Genomic DNA, 19,015 nt, shown 5'->3' with positions numbered 1-19,015 from the left:
TGGTGTACGGCAGGGGTTCCCAATTAATTTTTCCCATGGAACCCTTTGACATAGTGTATCAACATGGTGCATGTATCTGTGTGTCAAAGTGTGTGTGTATCTGTGTTTGTATGTGCCAGTGTGTGTATCTGTGTGTGAGTGTGTATGAATCACACTGGCACATAGTGGCACACAAATACACATACTTTGACACACAGGTACACACACCTTTACACATTGTATATCTGTGTGTGTATCTGGGTGTCAGTTTGTATGAATCTGACACATTGGCACATGGTGGCACACAGATACACACTGACATACGCACATCAACACACATACACACTGAAAGATACACACACTGACACAGGTAAACAGTGACACATACACACAGATACACAATGGCACATACACACACTCAGATACACACAGTGACACATTAATACACACACTCAGATGCACACAGTGATACAAAGATTTCACACAGATACATATATACACACGCACACACACACAGTCACATTGTTTACCCGATGGGCAAATTACCGCGGAACCCCAGGGTTCTGCGGAGCACCAATTGGGAAACGCTGGTGTATGGGGACTTTATATAAAACAGCATACTGATACAGCTTAACACTTACATGTAAAAATAATGCTTTATACCTTTATGGACTACAATTTGCTGCCAACTCACTCAGACCCCTAAATCCCTTAATGAGCTATTTATTTAGCAGAGACAGCTTCCTGAGAAGAGAAAAGGGGGTGGGTGGGTGAGGTGATAAAACTAAAAACTAGACCATCAGGATTGACTGGGATGTTTAAGCCCCTTCCTGGTCTTGGGAGATGTTACTGCAAACTCACCAGGGGTCTGAAGCAAGCCATGTAAATTCAAAGAAAAATATATATTTTTTTGTATGTTTATAATTTTTCACATGTTTTATGCATAATCTCCTTTTACATAAAAATGTTCATCTCTTGGAATGTCCCCTTCAGGCATATTGACAAAAATTGTCTTTTAGCCGCACAGCAGATATTTCCTTTGTTCTGTTATATACTATCTAGTGAGTCTCCTGCGTACAGATTCATCTCTCTGTGTTCTGATGCTATAAAACCTGCCAATACACTGAGCACAGTCAGACGGCTTGTGACTGCAAATCCAGGTTCTGTTCTATGGAAGCTTTTCCATATCAGAGCTTGCAAACAGACGCCAAGTAGAAAATCCTTACCTTGATAAATAGCTGCAGCAGCTATCATTGAATCTCGGTGAAGCAAAGATCTTCTGTTCCACGAGCAGCTGCTCTCCCCCATACCTAGAAATATTCAAAAACAAATTCCAATGTAACTAATTTTCCAACTTAGTATTTGAAAACTGTCTTTTAATGAACCACAATTCACAGTTTAGTGAAATGACCCAACAAAAATAATGAACTATAAATTATGATGTATAAAGTGCCAACATAATCCACGGCGCTGTTTAATAGGTGCACCGACAAACAGGTAGTTGTAACAGTTGTTACACTGTGTATGAAGACGCAGGACACTCTCCATAGAGATGCCCCGGGAAGAGGAGATGCTGATTGGCACAGTGCAGCCACTGCCATAGATGCACTGTAGGCTCCACAATGCTTCCCTATGGAATCATCAGTAATGATGATCTCAGCTTGGGGAGAGCAGCGTCCACGGAGGGACCAGCAAGGCAAGAGAAAGAAGGTAAGTTGAAATAATTCAATAACAATAATCAGACAGACAGCCATACCCCTGTAGATCATACCCCTGTAGTCTCACTGCTCAATTCTCTGCCATTTAGGAGTTAAATCACTTTTGTTTCTATCCATGCAGCCCTAGCCACACCTCCCCTGGCTGTGACTGACACAGTCTGCATAAAAAAAATGCTTTCATTTTCAATCAGATGTTAACTTCCTATAGAAATTGTTATCTCATGCTCTGCAAATTGAACTTTATTCACAAACAGGAGGTTCCTGCAAGGTATAGGTATAGTAAGGTATTTACATTGCAGGAGATAAGAAGTTCTAAATTTAACAGACTCAGACTGTGCAATAAAGGAAGTGCAAACATTAGCTCTATCTTTACAGGAAGTGTTTAGGAAGGCTGTGTAATGGGGTTAGGTGTGACTAAGGCTGCATAAACAAATTGATTTAACTCCTAACGGCCTACAGGAGCATGATCTGTACGCCATAACTGCTTCAAAAAGCTAAAGTTGTTTTGGTGACTATAGGGTCGCTTTAACACTATCAATTTTCAAAGGTCTTCACATTCATCACACACAGCTGAACACAGAAACATTGGACTGGCAGAGCTGCAAAGCAGAGGCTGTTCCCATACTGAAATCTCATCTAGATTAATCAAAACCAACGTAATTGCTGGGCAATGTGTGTTCCAACATCAGCTGTTTAATAAAAGCTCCCATTACCCCTATTTAGACCAGCATTGCTAAAATGCCGTAGAACTAATCTTCCAAAAGCTATATGGTCACAGGTTAACCAGCAATGACTTGATGTTTAAGGTCCCGCCTTGGCTCAGGATGATGGGAGTTATTTCACCTCTGCTTTAGTAACCCATAGAGCTGGTCTCTGCTTATTCATGCCAAAAAAGCCTAGCAATACATTTCTTTAAAGTCTTCATTATAAATCATTTTTAAATTATGGCTGTCCTTGCTGACTAATTATTATGACACTAATTTTTATTACGCGACCTGCTAGGCAGACAAATTGATATATTTGTTCAAGTAAAAAAAAAATTAAAATATAGAAGCTGATGATTTGTCTTAACTGCTAATGACTAATAATTACTTCTTTTTTTTAGAATCTTTTTTTTATTTGAGTTTTTAGGTAGTACAAGGGAAAGATATGATATACATGAAAATCACTGTTTAGAAACGCGCAGGTTTCAGGCAAATGGTAGAGTTTTATAACAGCAGGACAATTGAGATGCGTAGATCTCTCTGGTATTCTTAGCAAATGGAGACACGCAGGTCTCTTAAGGGCAATTCAGTATACAGTATATTCCCTGTGTTTCTGATGCCAGTTGGTATGTCAGAGATCAGAGGATGCAGTCGAGACATGACAGAAGTATACATAATTACAGGCGGGCAAGCCCGCTTCAGTAGTAGGGCAGGAGGACCTGTCGTGGATGTACTGGGAGTGTAGAGCTGTAATGCAGGTGATTGCCAATCAAGTATATGTACAATGATCATTCAAAGGTCATGACATTGCTCTCACTGTCTGAGCGCTTACCCTTGATTCTCCCACCTTCCCCACTAGGACATTGGACATGTCCCACGATCCATAAGGATCCGCAGTGTGGTATTTCTCATGGTGTCTAGGCGTGTCCAATGGGCTATGGGCGAGCATATGGCTTTCAAGAGTAGGGAGGTGTTGGGATAAGTTACCCATGGGCATCCGACTCGGTTCCTTGCCGGTCACGTATAACATTATCTGTCGTGGTGTTTCGTAAAGTGCGGGGTAGGATGAAAAGGTAGTGGGTCTAGTAGGAGTAGGGAAGAGAAGGGGCAAGAAAGGGTAAAGGAAAGTAGTGTCGCCAGGGCTCCGGTACCCCTCGAGCGGCATCAAAGTCCAGCGTTCCGCAGGTCCCCCCTGTGGGTACCCCGGTTGGTATGGGTGAGTAGAACGGCCATGCCCCCTCGTGAGTCCCTCCTCCGACTACTTACACTATCTAATGGTCTATCGGTTTTGAGACCTATAGACAACCCATGGTTGCCACCTCTCAGCATGTTTGTCCCCCCTCCCCAGCAGGGATGCTTGTAAGGCCTCTGCCCCCCGAATGTCCTCCACTCTGCAAATCCAGTCCTCAAGTCGAGGAGTCTCTTTCTTTTTCCAATAGGTCGGGATCAGGGCCTTCGCCGCGTTGAGTAGGTGGCGCAAGATCGATTTCTTGTATCTCGCTATTGACATCTCCGAAATGTGTAGCAGCGATAAGGCTGCTGACCATCCCGGTGTCTCCCCCAGGACTTCATCGCATTCTTGCCGAATCATGTTCCAGAATGGCACAATCAGGTCACACTCCCACCAGATATGCACCGTCGTGCCCCTCTCTACTTCACATCTCCAACACGTCGGTGGGATCGATGGGAAGATCCTATGCAGTAGCGGTGGCGTCCTGTACCACAGTGTGAGCAGCTTATAATTAGTTTCTTGGTATCGCGAGCTGGTAGTGCTCTTGTGTTGCCACAACAATGCACGTTCCCACTCTTGGGGCGTGAAGGAGGTGTCCAACATCGTTTCCCATTGCCGTCGGAAGATGTTATTTTCCGCCAGATGTCCTACCAGAATATGCTGGTAGAGCGTGGAGATCGCTTTCCCAAGGGGTAGGCCTTTTTGGCAAGTGGCTTCGAACCAGGTGAGTTCTCTATGTAGGCGTTGGTTGTTGCGTAGCGAGTTATAGTAATGTCTAATCTGCATGTATCGCAGAACCAGTAAAGGCGAGCGAGGTGAATCTCCCAGGAGGGATTCCAGGGTCCGCAGGGTACCGCCTCTCAGGATCGTGGAGATGGGGACATGTTCTCTTCCTTCTGCGAAAGGCCACGTCGTCGATGGGATACCTCCTCCGATTGTCTCGTTATCTGTGATAGAGATCAAAGGGCTGGGTATGGGTGAGATGTGTGGTTGGTCTCTCAGGTATCTCCAGCTAGTGAGCGTTTGCGCAATCAGGTTCGTGCCTTCTTTAGCGTATTCATTTCTCGCCCCTCCCGTCCATACCGTGGCTTGCAGGTGGGCCCCACGTCTGTCCCTGGTCAGGGATACCCACGGCTTGGGAGATGTGTGTATGTTCCATTCCAGAATGCGCTGTAAAATCGTGGCTTGGTGATATCGTTTAAAGTCGGGTAATGCTAGTCCACCTCGATGACGTGCCAGGCAGAGAATGTCGTATCGGAGTCTGGACCTCTCCCCCTTCCAGACGTAGTGAATGACCGCTGTCTTTAATGTGGAGAAGAATAGTGCTGGTACGGCGAGTGGTAGTGTCTGAAAAGGGTAAAGAAGTCTGGGTAGGATATTCATTTTAAGGACCACGATCCGACCATGCCAGGAAATATGCGGATAAGCCCATTTATTCAAGTCTGCCAAGATCTTTTTCAGTAGTGGGGTGAAGTTGTGCGAGTAGAGAGTCTCCGGGTTGGTCGTTACCCAAATTCCCAAGTATTTCATTTTCTGGGAACACCATCTGAAGGGAAAAAGGTCTTCCAGGGCTGTGAATTCCCCTTGTGGGACGGTGATGTTGAGCACTTCACATTTGGATAAGTTAAGTTTAAGCCCTGAGATCTTACCAAACTCGTCAAAGGCTAGCAATAGGCAGGGCAATGTGATGCGGGGTGAAGAGACATAGAATAGGAGGTCGTCCGCGTATGCGGCGACCTTGTGTTCCACCTCGCCCCAAGGGAACCCCCGGATGTCTGGATGTTGTCTGATGGTGCAGAGCAGAGGTTCCAGGTACATGGCGAAGAGCAGCGGAGACAGAGGGCAGCCTTGCCTCGTGCCATTTGTGATCGCAAAAGTTGTGGTGAGGGCTCCGTTAATCCGTACTGTCGCTCGTGGGTTGTTGTAGAGCGCTCCGATCCAGGTGAGCAGCCTGTGTCCTAGTCCCATTTTGGTCAGGGTCGCGATCATGTAGGGCCACTTCACCCGGTCGAATGCCTTTTCGGCATCCGTGGAGAGAAGCAGGAGGGGGTGTTGTGATGCTTTCGCCCTATGTTGTATTGCGAACGTCCGTAAGGTGCTGTCCCTCGCCTCCCGTCCGGGTACGAATCCGGTTTGGTCTATGTGCGTCAATGCGGGCAGGACCGTCTGAAGTCTCGTGGCTAAGACCCTCGTGAACAACTTGGTGTCCACATTTAGTAATGAAATAGGTCTATAGTTACCACAGTCCATCGGATCTTTTCCTGGTTTCGGCAGGACGGTTATTATGGCCGCCAAGGAGTCTGGTCCCAGAGTCCCTCCGTCCGTTATGTTATTAACAGCTTTTGTGAACCATGGTAGCAAGATCGAGGAAAATGTTTTGTAGTACCCCGCGGAGAATCCATCCGGTCCTGGTGCTTTGCCTGTTTTAGTTGATTTCAGGGCTGCTGCTATATCTTCTGTCGTGATCGGGGCCTCCAGCCTCTCCGCCTCGTCCGGGCCTATTGTGGCCAGGTCAGCCTTGTCCAGGTAGTCCTGGATGTGTGTGTTATCCATGTCCACTGCGTCCTGCTGATCCCTGGCGTGGATGTTGTAGAGAGTTTGGTAGTAGACCTTGAATTCCTCCGCTATTTTGCTCGGGGAGTTCGATACTATCCCTGACGAGAGGCGCAGGCTACGCACCTGTGTACGGGGGACATTCCCCCTCAGGAGGTGTGCCAAATATTTACCCCCCTTGTTGGCATGGGTATAAAAGAAGCCTTTAGATCGTTGTAAGGACCTGAGGTAGCGTTTTGTGAGGATGTCCCGCAGGTCCCGTCTGGCTTGCATCAGTTCCCCGTATGTTTCCATCAGCTGGGATCGCTTGTGTTGTTGTTCCAATACCGCAATCTTCTTATACAGGTCCGTCATTTCTTGTAGCGCTCTCTTTTTTTTTTGTGATGCGATTCGTATAAGAGTGCCACGGATTACACACTTATGTGCCTCCCAAATTGAGATCGGGGAAGTTCCCTGTCCGTCGTTGTCCTGAAAATAGTTGTTCAGTGCCTGGGAGACTTGCTCGCGAGTATCCAGATCGAGAAGGAGAGCCTCATTGAGCCGCCACGTCCAAGTAGAGGGTCGAAAAAGGGGTGAGTCCAGTTCCACCCTGACCGGACCATGGTCCGACCATGTGGCTGGAGCTATCTTAGCCGAGATCAGACGCTGAAGACCCACTTGTCGGATGAAGATGTAATCAATACGGGAGTATCGATCATGCAATGCAGAGTAGTGCGTGTAGTCTTTGGTGGTTGGGTGGAGAGTCCTCCAGCAGTCCACCATTTCCAGGTCGCCGAGAGCTCTCTTCATGGAGCGTAAGTGGAGTTGCGAGATACTGCTGTGGCCCGTTGAGGAATCCAAAATGGGGTCCAGAGTGACGTTGAAATCCCCTCACAGGATGAGGGCTCCTTCAGCGAAGGTGCGCAATTTATTCAGTGCACACCTGAGGAATTGCGCCTGTCGTCTATTCGGCAAATAGAGATTGGCGAAGGTGTACATCGTGCCAGCGATGAGCCCTTTCACATATATGGAGCGACCCTGGGTGTCCGTAAGGCAGTCCAGGACCTGGAACCCCAGGTCCGCCGCCAACAGGATAGCAACACCCGCCTTCCGTGCCGTTGGGTGGTCACTAAAGTAGTTCGTCGGGTAAAATTTGTTTTGTAGCTTAGGAGCCATGTCCTTTCGGAAGTGTGTCTCCTGTAACAGTGCGACCGATATGTGTTGTTTCCTCAGGTCTCGGAGCAAGTGCGTCCGTCGCTCCGGTATGTTCAACCCTCTGCAATTGAGAGTGAGGACATTCAGGGGAGCAGGGCGATACGTAGCAGCGTCACCTAGCCCGCTATTATTATCACCCATATCTACAACTATAGCCTTTGTCTCCCCCTCCCCCCGAAAGGCCCCCGCCAGGCACCTAAAACTCAGCTGCAGAGGAGAAACCCGACCAGGGAAGCAAGACCGGACCGGCCCCGCGATAGAGGAGAGGATGCCGCCCACGGATGCCGGAGCCGAGAGTGGGAGAGAGAGAGAGTAGATAAGGAGAAAGAGTTAAGAAGGATAGGGTTAGGAAGGTGAGGGTGAGGCCTGCGGTGCCTGGTACAGCCGGCACTGAGGTCGAGGACAAGGATGTCTCAGTTGTATCACCTCCTCGATGGAGATGCCTCGTGCTACGACAGATAGCGCTGAGGGTCCGTCCCGGTAACCAGACCAGGAAACGGGGATCCTCAGGGCTCTGCCGTGCAAAGCGATGCACGAGTGTGGGTTGAGTTACGTGGCCTGAAACCGGTCACAAGGTAAGGAAATGAGAGTCAACGGTCAGAGTTTGCCCTCCGCCCCCCCCATCAAAACAATCATTGATTAGTGCGTAAGGTGATCCATAGCAGTTATGAGCTTGAACGTATAACAGTGTAACAGAAATAACATATGAACCATCTAACATTGCAAACATTTGTAGGTCTTTCTTTCCCCCCGCCCTCCAATGACAACGTACCTACCATCCCACCTCCCCCGACCCATATTGCCATACTCTTCCCTTTGTTGGCTCGGTGTCCGGACTATCTGACTAAGTCTAGCAACCTGAGAGTTCTAGCAGTCACATGTCCTAACGTCTTTCCCCCCTGCAGTGTCTCTCGTCACTTTCCCTATTGCGCAACACGCGTTCCGGGTGGGTGATGCGGGGTAGCGTCCGTATGGGCAACGTGTAGGCAGTCCGGTGGTGGCAGCAATGATATCAGTCAGCTCGGGGGGTGGTTTGTCAGGGAACTATCCCAGATAGTATGCGAGCGTGTGTATGGAATGACAGTGCGGGTAGCAAGGGTATGGGGTTCCCCCTGGGGAGCACGGTCTCCCGTAAGTGTATGTCATGGGTGGGTAACCTGATGTGTCGCCCCCCCAGTCAGCTATAGGCCAGAATTGGGTCCGCCAAGTCCCTGAAGACCTATCCAGTCTGCTGTGCTAGTGCCGGCCCCCGTCACGTCATCCCTAGTATTCATACATAATCACATTGGGGGACTGCAGGTTTCAAAAGACATTTCCATACGCATTTATTTCCCCACCAATCCCTATAGTTTTAGCAGGCAGTGAAACAATACATGCACGTCAAATGCGAGTTATTATATATAGAGACTATATTAATGACTATGAGAGGCGGTTGACAGTGCCAATAGCGGTAGAAGTACTAGATTGTCGTGCCTTGAAGCTGGGGTGGGGTGTGCCGGCTCAACTGTGCCGTGTTTCGCTCACAGACAGTGGGCTAGTAGACGCCGTCCCCAAGTCCCCCATTAGGATACCCAGGGCGTCAGGAACTTGGCACCACGTGTTGGCTGTCTCTAGTCTCCTGGTCAGTCTGCCATTGCCTTCGTTATGAGCATGTGAAGAGGCGGGCAGTGTGTCCCCCAGATCCCCCCACCCAAAACGTTGGTTACTGAGCGTCTAGGCAGTCGATAGAGGGGCCTCCCAAACACGTGTAGCCCTAGGCAGGCATGGGGAGCGTTCACCACACCCAAGGGGAACGTTCGGGTGTCATCCATTTAGACTGACAATATGATGCTCTTTAGTCAAAGATTGGAGCGTGTCAATACCCCGTATAGTGCCCATGCCCAGCCCTCCCAAAGGAGTCTCGTCAGGAGCCCCCCCCCAAACGTTGTTGTATCAGCTAGGCAGGGTGAGTCATTTGTACCATCCGTCAGGGGCCCAAATGGTGCTGTAGGGAAGGATGGTCGGGTTCTGGTGGGCTAGTGAGGTACTTACTCCGCAGGGTTGTCAGGACCCTGTCTGCGTCTCGGGGGCGGCCGCCCTAGTGGGGATCTGCCTCCGCGTCTGCGGGCTCCCCGTTGTAGCCTTGGCGGCGGTCCCAGCTGGCCTAGGACCCAGTTAGCGACTGGGGTAGGTGGCAAATTAAGTTCCTCAAGAAAACGTGGTACGTCCTCAGGCCATCTAGCTGCCAGCCACGTGTCATTATGGCGTGCCATTAGTGCGAACGGGAACCCCCACTTATACGGTATATTATGATCTCGGAGCGCTGCCGTCACCGGTCTAAGCGCCCGTCTGGCTTCCAGCGTATATGGGGATAAGTCATTAAATAGTGACACCTGGGCCCCTTGAAATAGCCAAGTGGGTTGCTCTCTGGCCTTCCTCATGATGGCATCTTTCATGGGGAAGGAGCGGAGACAGCAGATCAAGTCTCTGGGGCCTTCTTCAATAGAGCGTGGTCTCAGGGCCCTATGTGCTCTTTCAAATTCAAAGTTTATGGGGGCGTCTGCTTGTAAGATATGCTGGAATAATTCTGTGAGGAGTTCCATTGCATTTTCACCCCTGTCCGATTCAGGGACCCCCCTAATCCTAATATTGCACCTCCGACCCCTGTTCAAGGTGTCTGCGCATCTGGAGAAGTAGATCTCCCTGTTTAGCTATGGCAGAGTCAGAGGCCACCTGTCTAGCAGCTTGGGCGTCTGTGGAGGCTTCTAGGGCCTCTATGCGGCCTGTGTGTGCACTAACCTCCGTTCTGATTCCTGCTATCTCCGCCCTCAGAGCGTCTTGTATGGTAGTCGTGAGAGTCAGCAGGTCTGCCTTGGTGGCCATGGCTGCTGCAATGGTCCTCAGTTCAGCTCCAATTCGCTCCAGGGTCGCGGGGTCGCCGCCCGCCGTGGAGGTAGGAGATCTGGGCGCCATGCCAGGGCTGTCCGGGCCGCCATCGTTCCCGCGTGGCGGGTGTAAGAATCCGTCCATGGTGCCTTGTTGGGGGTCTGGTTGCGGCTCCCTGGGGTTTTGGGAGTGTTCCGTGCGGCGATTGCGACCCATCTGTGCACTGCAGCTTGTTGTGGATCGCTTGTTGGGGTATAGCGGTGCGGAGCTCCGGAGTTAAGCTGCCATCTTGGTCGGTGATCAGGCCACGCCCCCCCCTAATAATTACTTCTGGGGTTGTTTAAAGTAGATAAAATACTTTTGGAAGTGATTTATTAACACATCAGTATGGTAATTAGCCAGCAGACTGTACAGTGTAATAAAATGGTGAATTTCAGCAAAATAACAAGTCTTGGAACGTGAGCGTATCTTCATATTACTATTGTCAACTAAATGCAACACAACTATATTTAAAAGACAAGTGAATTCAAATCCAGTTTGTTTATCCATATTTCAAAAAATAAATAATTTTCAAAATATTGGATTCTAAAAATTAAATGTAATATTATTGGACACCCTGCCTTGCAAAATAACATGAGCAACAATGAATAAATGTGCTTTAAGCAGTCACCCTCCAATATGGCACAAAGAAGCCAACCAAAAAACAAGGATGAATTGGTTGTGCAATAAACACAGTATTTTAGTTATCACTTCCTTCGTTACTTATATTTCAATTAATGATCTGAGACAGAACACATTGCTTGAACTCAGCACAGTCCAACACACCCTATCCCTTGAACTAAGCACAGTCCAACACACCCTATCCCTTGAACTAAGCACAGTCCAACACACCCTATCCCTTGAACTAAGCACAGTCCAACACACCCTATGCCTTGAACCCAGCACAGTCCAACACACCCTATCCCTTGATCCAGGCACAGTCCAACACATGGTTTCCCTTGAACTCAGCACAGTCCAACGCATGCTATCCCTTGAACTAAGCACAGTCCAACACACCCTATCCCTTGAACTAAGCACAGTCCAACACACCCTATCCCTTGAACTCAGCACAGTGCAACACACCCTATCCCTTGAACAGAGCACAATCCAAATACACCATATCCCTTGATTCAGCACAGTCCATCACACCCTATCCCTTGAACCCAGCACAGTTCAATAATTGGTTTCCCTTGAACTCAGCACAGTCCAACCCACGGTTTACATTGAACGCACCACAGTACAACGCACAATTTTCCTTGAACACAGATACGTTGCAGACACCCTTTTCCTTGAACTCAACACAATCCAATGCGCTCTCATCCTTGAACTCAGCACAGCCCAAGGTACTCTTTTCCTTGAGCTCAAATCAGTCCCAGATATGCTTTCTATTGAACAGCACATCCCCAGTCAGTCTTTTCAGAGAATTTATCAGTTACTCTTTCCTTTAAACTTACCCCAGTCCCAAAACATTTTTCCTTTAAATTCAGCAAAGTTCCAGACACTCTTACCTATACACTCAGTACTGTTTTAAGTGAAAGGAAAGTAATCACCCAAAGCAAAAGGATATTTAGTTTGCATTCCAAATCTGTTAAAACTCTTAAAATCTATGGCACATTTATTTTAATGTAAATGTGACCCTGCTACCATGGTAGCTAATTATACAAGCTGCTGTGACTGCTGTGGGCAAGACCATCAAACAATCTCAACATTCACTGTGACCCAACAAGATCAGGAAGGATAATAGTGACCTCAGAATAAGAGGATTTGTTCATTTCTGAAAGAAGTCTAAAAAAAGCCATTTAACTTGCCCTGAAATACAAGCTCAGCTGAATATAATAGAAAATGTATGCATTTAACTGTCATTATTATACACATTATGCAGATGTATTTCACTGTCATTATCACGTACATTAAATACTGAACTATATTTAGGGTGGGGGGGGGGGGAATCTAATATTATTTAGTTATATATTCAGGTGCCATCTGGTGGTTGAACTAAAAACTGCAATCTGGAATTGTCAATATTAAAGAGACACTATAGTCCCTGGGGTTCTGGTATAATCATTCCCTTCAGGTTTTTTGTAGTAAACACTGTCTTTTCAGAGAAAATCTAGTGTCTACATTACAGCCTAGTGATACCTCCACTGGCCACTCCTCAGATGGATACTAGAGGTGCTTCCTGGGGCAGTGCTGCACAGTGTGACTAAAATTCTGTGTCTCCACCCTCTGCATGGAGACACTGAACTTTCCTTATAGATCTCCTCTATGAGGAGATGCTGATTGGCCAGGTCTGTGTTTGACTTCTGCTGGCTCTGCCCCTGAACTGCCTCCTTGACGGTCTCAGCCAATCCAATGCTTTCCTATGTAAATAATTGTGATTAACTCAGAAAAACAATTCTGATGATGTCAGCCAAGCAGGCAGATCAGGGGCAGAGCCTGCAGCAGCAGCCTGGAATAAAAGTAAGATTATACTATATTTAGGGAGGGTAATTGAGGAGCCAGGGGGGCGAGGTGGTATTTTTAATATTATAGGGTCAGGAATACATGTTTGTGTTCATGAACCTATAGTGTTCCTTTGAAGGAATTACTTAAAGCATCATAAACACTACAGATCACTGAAGTGGTTATGATCTTAGGAGTGCCCCCGGCGCTACTCCCTGGTGATGGGGTTTTGCAATATTCTGTCTGCTTAGCCTGGCCGGGCACCAAGCCTCCAGTAATGGCGGCTAAACCACATCTGGGAGAAGCTGAGTGATGACCCTGCCACTCATTAATTGGATTTGAGCGGCACCGGAGCGTTCTCAGCCAATGAATTCCCCTCTAAATACAAGTTCTTGTCAAAACTTCAATACAGTATATAGAACAAAAGTACCATGGGGTTAATTCATTAATGGGACACCCCAGATACCATAACAACTGCATGACTAGGGAGCTAGTGATTGGCTAACAGCATCAAACGTTCCTCTCAGTATATCAGCGGTACTTGGTCTGAGGCTTCCTCTCTGAGAGACAGCCGCCAGAAGGGTTAAACACTGCCTATTCACAGAAAACACAGTGTTTCTAAAATAGGGACAGCCTCTTTCTATTCCCTTTAACCCCTTAAGGACCAAACTTCTGGAATAAAAGGGAATCATGACGTGTCACACACGTCATGTGTCCTTAAGGGGTTAAGTGTTACATATTACAGACTGTCATTCTGTGTTGGAACATGGACGGTTATAATTCAGGATTAAACCTATATCTGTCCTGTACTCACACACATGCACATCAGCCAGCTACTATATTCCCCGCAGTACTAACATGAATGAGTAATTCTTTTGTGTGAGCTACAAAGTTTCCATGGTAACCCAGAAAGGCAAGTGCTAATCATACAAACAATGTGTCAGTAATGTACTTACCTTGCAAATCTTGCATGACTTCAAACATTCCAGGATAGTGAACTTGGATTTCATCAGTGTCCTAAAAAAATAAAAAAATAAAAAATTATCATCCAAATATCAGCATCACACAATTTGTCAAGTAGAGAATATGATGATTTTTTTCTTTTGCATTTAGAATGATGATCTCTTTGGAACCATAAATGCTCAACGGCAGTACTAATATTAGCGCTATCAAAAAAACAAACAAAAACAAACAAACAAGGGTAGTTACCACGGTCAGCATGTTAAAGCCAGATGCTCTTAAAAGATTTCCCAAGTCGGTGACGGCTGTGAATGGAGAGACATGAGGTGAAAATCCTCCCTCTCTCTCGATTTCTGCCAGTTGCAACGAGCAGCGGAGCTCATACAGTGTCTCGCCCCCAAACATGGCACCAATAAATACGCCATCTTCCTTTAGGACACGATGTATCTGGAAAGACAAGAGCACCGTGGTGAAGACAGGACGATGGCGCACAGGTTTCTTCACAAAAGTGAGAACTTGCTGGAGTTGAAAGAAAATTCTAAATTAATTTCAAATTCAAGATCTTAACAAATCGAACTGGAAAAATTCTCCAAGTAAGCTAGACTCCCAGTTTGGCTATTTTGATTTTAGATTTGAAATTCTGTTTGAATTCACTTCAAATTCCTGACAATTCTCACTTTGGTGAATAACCCTCTAAGAGTTAACTAAAACAACCTTTTTTATTGTTTTAAAGCACATTCTTACAGCTGATAACGCTACACATAAACTGCAATGCATGTACAGTGCCGTTCATAAGTATTAGGACAGGGACAAGTTTTGTGGTTTCTCCTCTTTGCTCTGGCAAAAAGTGCAATCTGTCAGCTTCAAACCACACATCCACAGACTGCAAGCATATTAGAAAAGTTATTTTTATATATACAGTCCTTTGTCCCCAGAGGACCAAACATAATCGCACAAATGGCTGCCCAATCATTTTTGGACGTTCGTGCACATGAAATCCAGATAAAGCTCTAGAGAACAGGCGTCCCAGGCGGTACAGTCCAAGAATGGCAAAACATCATGGGATTTGTAGTTCTAGCTGGGGGACCTGCTATTTAGCTATCCGTGGTCTACAGGACGACCAGGAATATAAAACATAACTGAGTTTTTTTGAAAGCTTGCTGCATTTTGATATTATGGTTCTGTACCACCACCTGTTGGCCGCATTGGAAATGCACACTCTATACTCCGATTTAAAGGTTTGTTTGCATGGTTTTGTCTAATGGAGTTTGTAGTCTAGTACAAAAATAATAATGAGCTTTACCCATCCATTTCAAGTTATAGGAGAGTTGTGATTTTTATTTTCTTATATTTGTGTCTATCTGGCAAACGAGGGACAAAAAGATAAATTGGAAAAAAAATATTGAGCGTGATGGAAAGGAACACTAAAAGATGCACAAATAGTAAGAATGAAGTTGCTAGAATGATGAGGGAAGATGAAGGGGAGAAGGTGTCAGGGCTCCGCCCGCGGTCCCCTCTTCCCCTACCTGTCGGCGAGCGGCGTCCTCTCTGCTTGACGCACCGCTCGCGTCCTCCTCCTCTCTCTCCTCCCAGCGGCAGCATGTATAACGCTGCACGCTGGGAGCCAGCACATTTATCCAAACGCCGCGTTAAAGCAACAGCACAATAATCACAGTGGGAGGTGTAAATACCTCCCACGTGTGATTGTTAATTCTGATTGGAAATTATCCAATCAGAATTAAGCACAGGAGTTGTATACTCACCTTTCCTGTCTCTCAGCGCCCTGTTGTGGTCTTGTGTTACCTGTATTGCAGTTTGCTCGTGTGTCTCTCTCTGGTTACCGATTATTTGGCTTGTTATTCCGACTTTCCCGTATTCTTCATTCCTTTGACCTCGGCTTGTTTCTCGTTCTTCTGTTTTCTGGTTCCCTTTTCTTGGCTTGTCTCCTGACTATTCTTAGTGTGCTTAACCCGGCCACTCTAAGGACCGGTATTGCACCCTTTCCTTCTGTGACCTGTTAGCGTGTTTGGTTCCCGAATCGTGACATTACAAAAGGGCCATAATGGAACCTGCTGACATTCCACAGCTATTAGTTAATCAGGAGGCTAGAATGGATGGTTTAGACTACCGTATGGACCAGTTTGCTCAAGCTTTACAAACCATACTGGCTCGTACTGCACACTTGCAACCTGCCGTTCAGGAGGCTGCTGCTGCTGTGCCCGAACCCATTCCCGATCCAGTACCCGTTCCTGCTCACGTAGTTCATATGACGCCACCACAGCGCTATAGCGGTGATCCAGCATTGTGTCGTGGTTTCCTCAACCAAATTGATATCCACTTGGTGATGAATCCACGTTCCTACCCCACTGACAGAACCAAAATTGCTTTTTTAATAAGCCGCTTGTCCGGGAAAGCTTTAGCATGGGCCAACCCTATGTGGGAGAATACGTCTCCTATGTCCTTTGCAGATTTTTCTACAGCTTTCAAACGCACGTTTGATCAACCCGGTAGGGTTGCCTCTGCTGGCAAAGCTCTGCTTAGGGTCCGACAGGGCAACAGATCTGTAGTGGATTATACTATAGAATTCCGCACTCTAGCAGCTGAAGTGGTTTCGTAACAGCCTTTCAGGAGGGTTTGGCCGCTTACATACTGGATGAACTAGCATCCAGGGAATTGCCTGTTCTTCTGGATGATGTTATAGACTATATAATTCTTATTGACAACCGTATCAAAGACGGATGAATACTCAGGTGTTACCTGCTCTACCCAGTACTGCATTACTAGCTTTACCCCCTCCTAGTCAACCATCTCCCGAACCCATGCAATTGGGTGCTACGGGGTTAACTGAGGCTGAAAGAGCGTATCGTAGAAGGGAGGGGTTATGCCTTTATTGTGGAAAGAGGGGGCACCTCTGTAGGACCTGCCCTAAATTGCAGGAAAACTTCAGCACCTAAGGCCTAGAGAGGGGTCGGCCTCGGGTGTTATGACTTTGTCCCCTCATGTGTCCATCTCTAGACCGTTTATTACGGTTTCTCTTTTGGTCAATAAAACCACTATAACTACCAAAGCCTTGATCGATTCCGGTGCGGCAGACAACCTTATGGATGAGAACTTTGCTAAAACCGCAGCCTTGACTTTGATCCAAAAAGCCACACCCTTGGCTGTTGAGGCCATAGATGGTAGACCACTTGAGAAACCTCCGGTGACCCATGAAACCCAAGAAATGGTTATGTCTGTGGGTGCTTTGCACAAGGAAAGGGTAACCTTCCAAATAATTGACTCCCCTACTGCTTCCATCGTTCTGGGTTTTCCCTGGTTAGTTAAACACAACCCAGTACTTGATTGGGGTTGTTTAGATATACTCTCCTGGGGGGAATCTTGTCAACGAGACTGTATGGCCCATGTACGTCCTGTTTGTTTACTCAATGTGCCCACGGCTACACCACTTTCTGTTTCTGTCCCTTCTGTGTATGCAGACCTTGCATTGGTTTTTGAAAAAAGGGAGGCAGATAAGCTACCTCCACACCGTGACTATGACTGTGCCATAAACCTGTATCTGTAATCGGTTCTCTGGGTCTCTCAGGCGTTCCAATGCCCTCCGCGCGGTCTCTGGTAACGTGTACGAGGTGGCTGCTCTCCTTGATTCTCGTTTCTCTCGAGGTCGGTTGCAGTATCTGGTTGATTGGAAGGGTTACGGCCCTGAGGAGCGGTCTTGGGTTTCTGTCTATGATTTGGACGCGCCCTCTTTGATCCGCTCCTTTCATGCACGGTTTCCTTTGAAGCCTTTGGCTTCCCGCCCTCTGGGCGGTCTTCGAGGGGGGGTTATGTCAGGGCTCCGCGGGCGGCTGTGAAGGGAGGCTGCAATCCTCTTCCCCTACCTGTCGGCGAGCGGCGTCCTCTCTGCTTGACTCGCCGCTCGTGTCCTCCTCCTCTCACCTCCCAGCGGCAGCATGTATAACGCTGCACGCTGGGAGCCGGCACATTTATCCGAACGCCGGGGTCACTCACGTGGCCCGGCGTTAAAGCAACAGCACAATAATCACAGTGGGAGGTGTAAATACCTCCCACGTGTGATTGTTAATTCTGATTGGAAATTATCCAATCAGAATTAAGCACAGGAGTTGTATACTCACCTTTCCTGTCTCTCAGCGCCCTGTTGTGGTCTTGTGTTACCTGTATTGCAGTTTGCTCGTGCGTCTCTCTCTGGTTACCGATTATTTGGCTTGTTATTCCGACTTTCCCGTATTCTCCATTTCTTTGACCTCGGCTTGTTTCTCATTCTACTGTTTTCTGGTTCCCTTTACTTGGCTTGTCTCCTGACTATTCTTAGTGTGCTTAACCCGGCCACTCTAAGGACCGGTATTGCACCCTTTCCTTCTGTGACCTGTTAGCGTGTTTGGTTCCCGAATCGTGACAGAAGGAAGGATAAGGAGAGGGTGGAAGATGACAGAATGAGAGTAAAGGCAGATGAAGAGCTAGGTACAGGGGTGGAATGGAGGAGAGATCAGGTGAGACAAGTACAGGGGAGAATAGAGGAGGTAAGTACAGGAGAAAAAGCAGGAGGTAAGTACAGGGGAAAACACAGGAGGTAAGCACAGGAGGTAAGTACAGGGGAGGAACAGAGGAGACATTACTAGATGAGTACAGGTGTAAGCAAATAAATATTAGAAACAGAAGTCCAGGAGCATGATGCAGAGGACATGAAGAGGTAAGTGAATGGGCAAGACCGAAGATACATGAATAGATGACGAACAAAGTGATAAGAAAAGGGATAGAATGAAGGCGCAATGAAATGACAGATATAGGAGCAGAGTCGATGAAAGTGGAAGATCCAATCACAGGGGTAGGGCAGAGGTAAGTCCAGGCACAGCATGCCAGAGATATGAAGAGGTAAGTAGAGGGTAAAATGGGGGAAAGATAACAAGACACGCAAAGTGTGATGCAGTACTGGGAATAGCCTATAATCCCTATTACCCAGTCACAGCACAGATTATGCAGTTTGAAGGTTTATCCATGTTACCTTGCAGTCTCCAGTTGTATTCTTACCTCGTGAAATGTCCGTGGTAGATCATTCACCCAGTGCAAACTGCAAGTAAATAAAAAATATTTACGTCACAAAATCCCATCTAGAAATTATCATTCTTGTATTTGCAAATATTACGGTCAAGTAATTCCTGGATCTCTCGATACTTTGCAGATAGCAGAAACATTATCCACACAATCCTCCAGAAATGACGGTTAGGTGAAGATACCAGACACCACACTTTCAAACATACAATTGTTTCCTAAAGGGACTCTCCAAGTACCACAACCAGAAAATCGTAATGGAT

The 19,015-nt window shown here is 47.0% G+C and overlaps 1 protein-coding gene across 1 annotated transcript in view; it reads right to left on the bottom strand.

Moving 5' to 3' along the window:
* NDUFAF5 (NADH:ubiquinone oxidoreductase complex assembly factor 5) overlaps positions 1 to 19,015 on the bottom strand; it is a 43,690-nt gene that overhangs the window by 12,305 nt on the left and 12,370 nt on the right. The window contains exons 6-9 of the mRNA XM_063441511.1: positions 18,732 to 18,771; positions 13,935 to 14,132; positions 13,682 to 13,742; positions 1,206 to 1,289 (exon numbers count right to left, since the gene is read on the bottom strand). Coding sequence (XP_063297581.1) covers positions 1,206 to 1,289; positions 13,682 to 13,742; positions 13,935 to 14,132; positions 18,732 to 18,771 — 383 coding nt within the window. The remainder of the gene's footprint in view (positions 1 to 1,205; positions 1,290 to 13,681; positions 13,743 to 13,934; positions 14,133 to 18,731; positions 18,772 to 19,015) is intronic.

Source organism: Pelobates fuscus, chromosome 2, assembly GCF_036172605.1.
Source record: "Pelobates fuscus isolate aPelFus1 chromosome 2, aPelFus1.pri, whole genome shotgun sequence".
In the NCBI taxonomy this organism is placed as follows: domain Eukaryota; kingdom Metazoa; phylum Chordata; class Amphibia; order Anura; family Pelobatidae; genus Pelobates; species Pelobates fuscus.
This window is presented reverse-complemented; position numbering and strand designations above follow the sequence as displayed.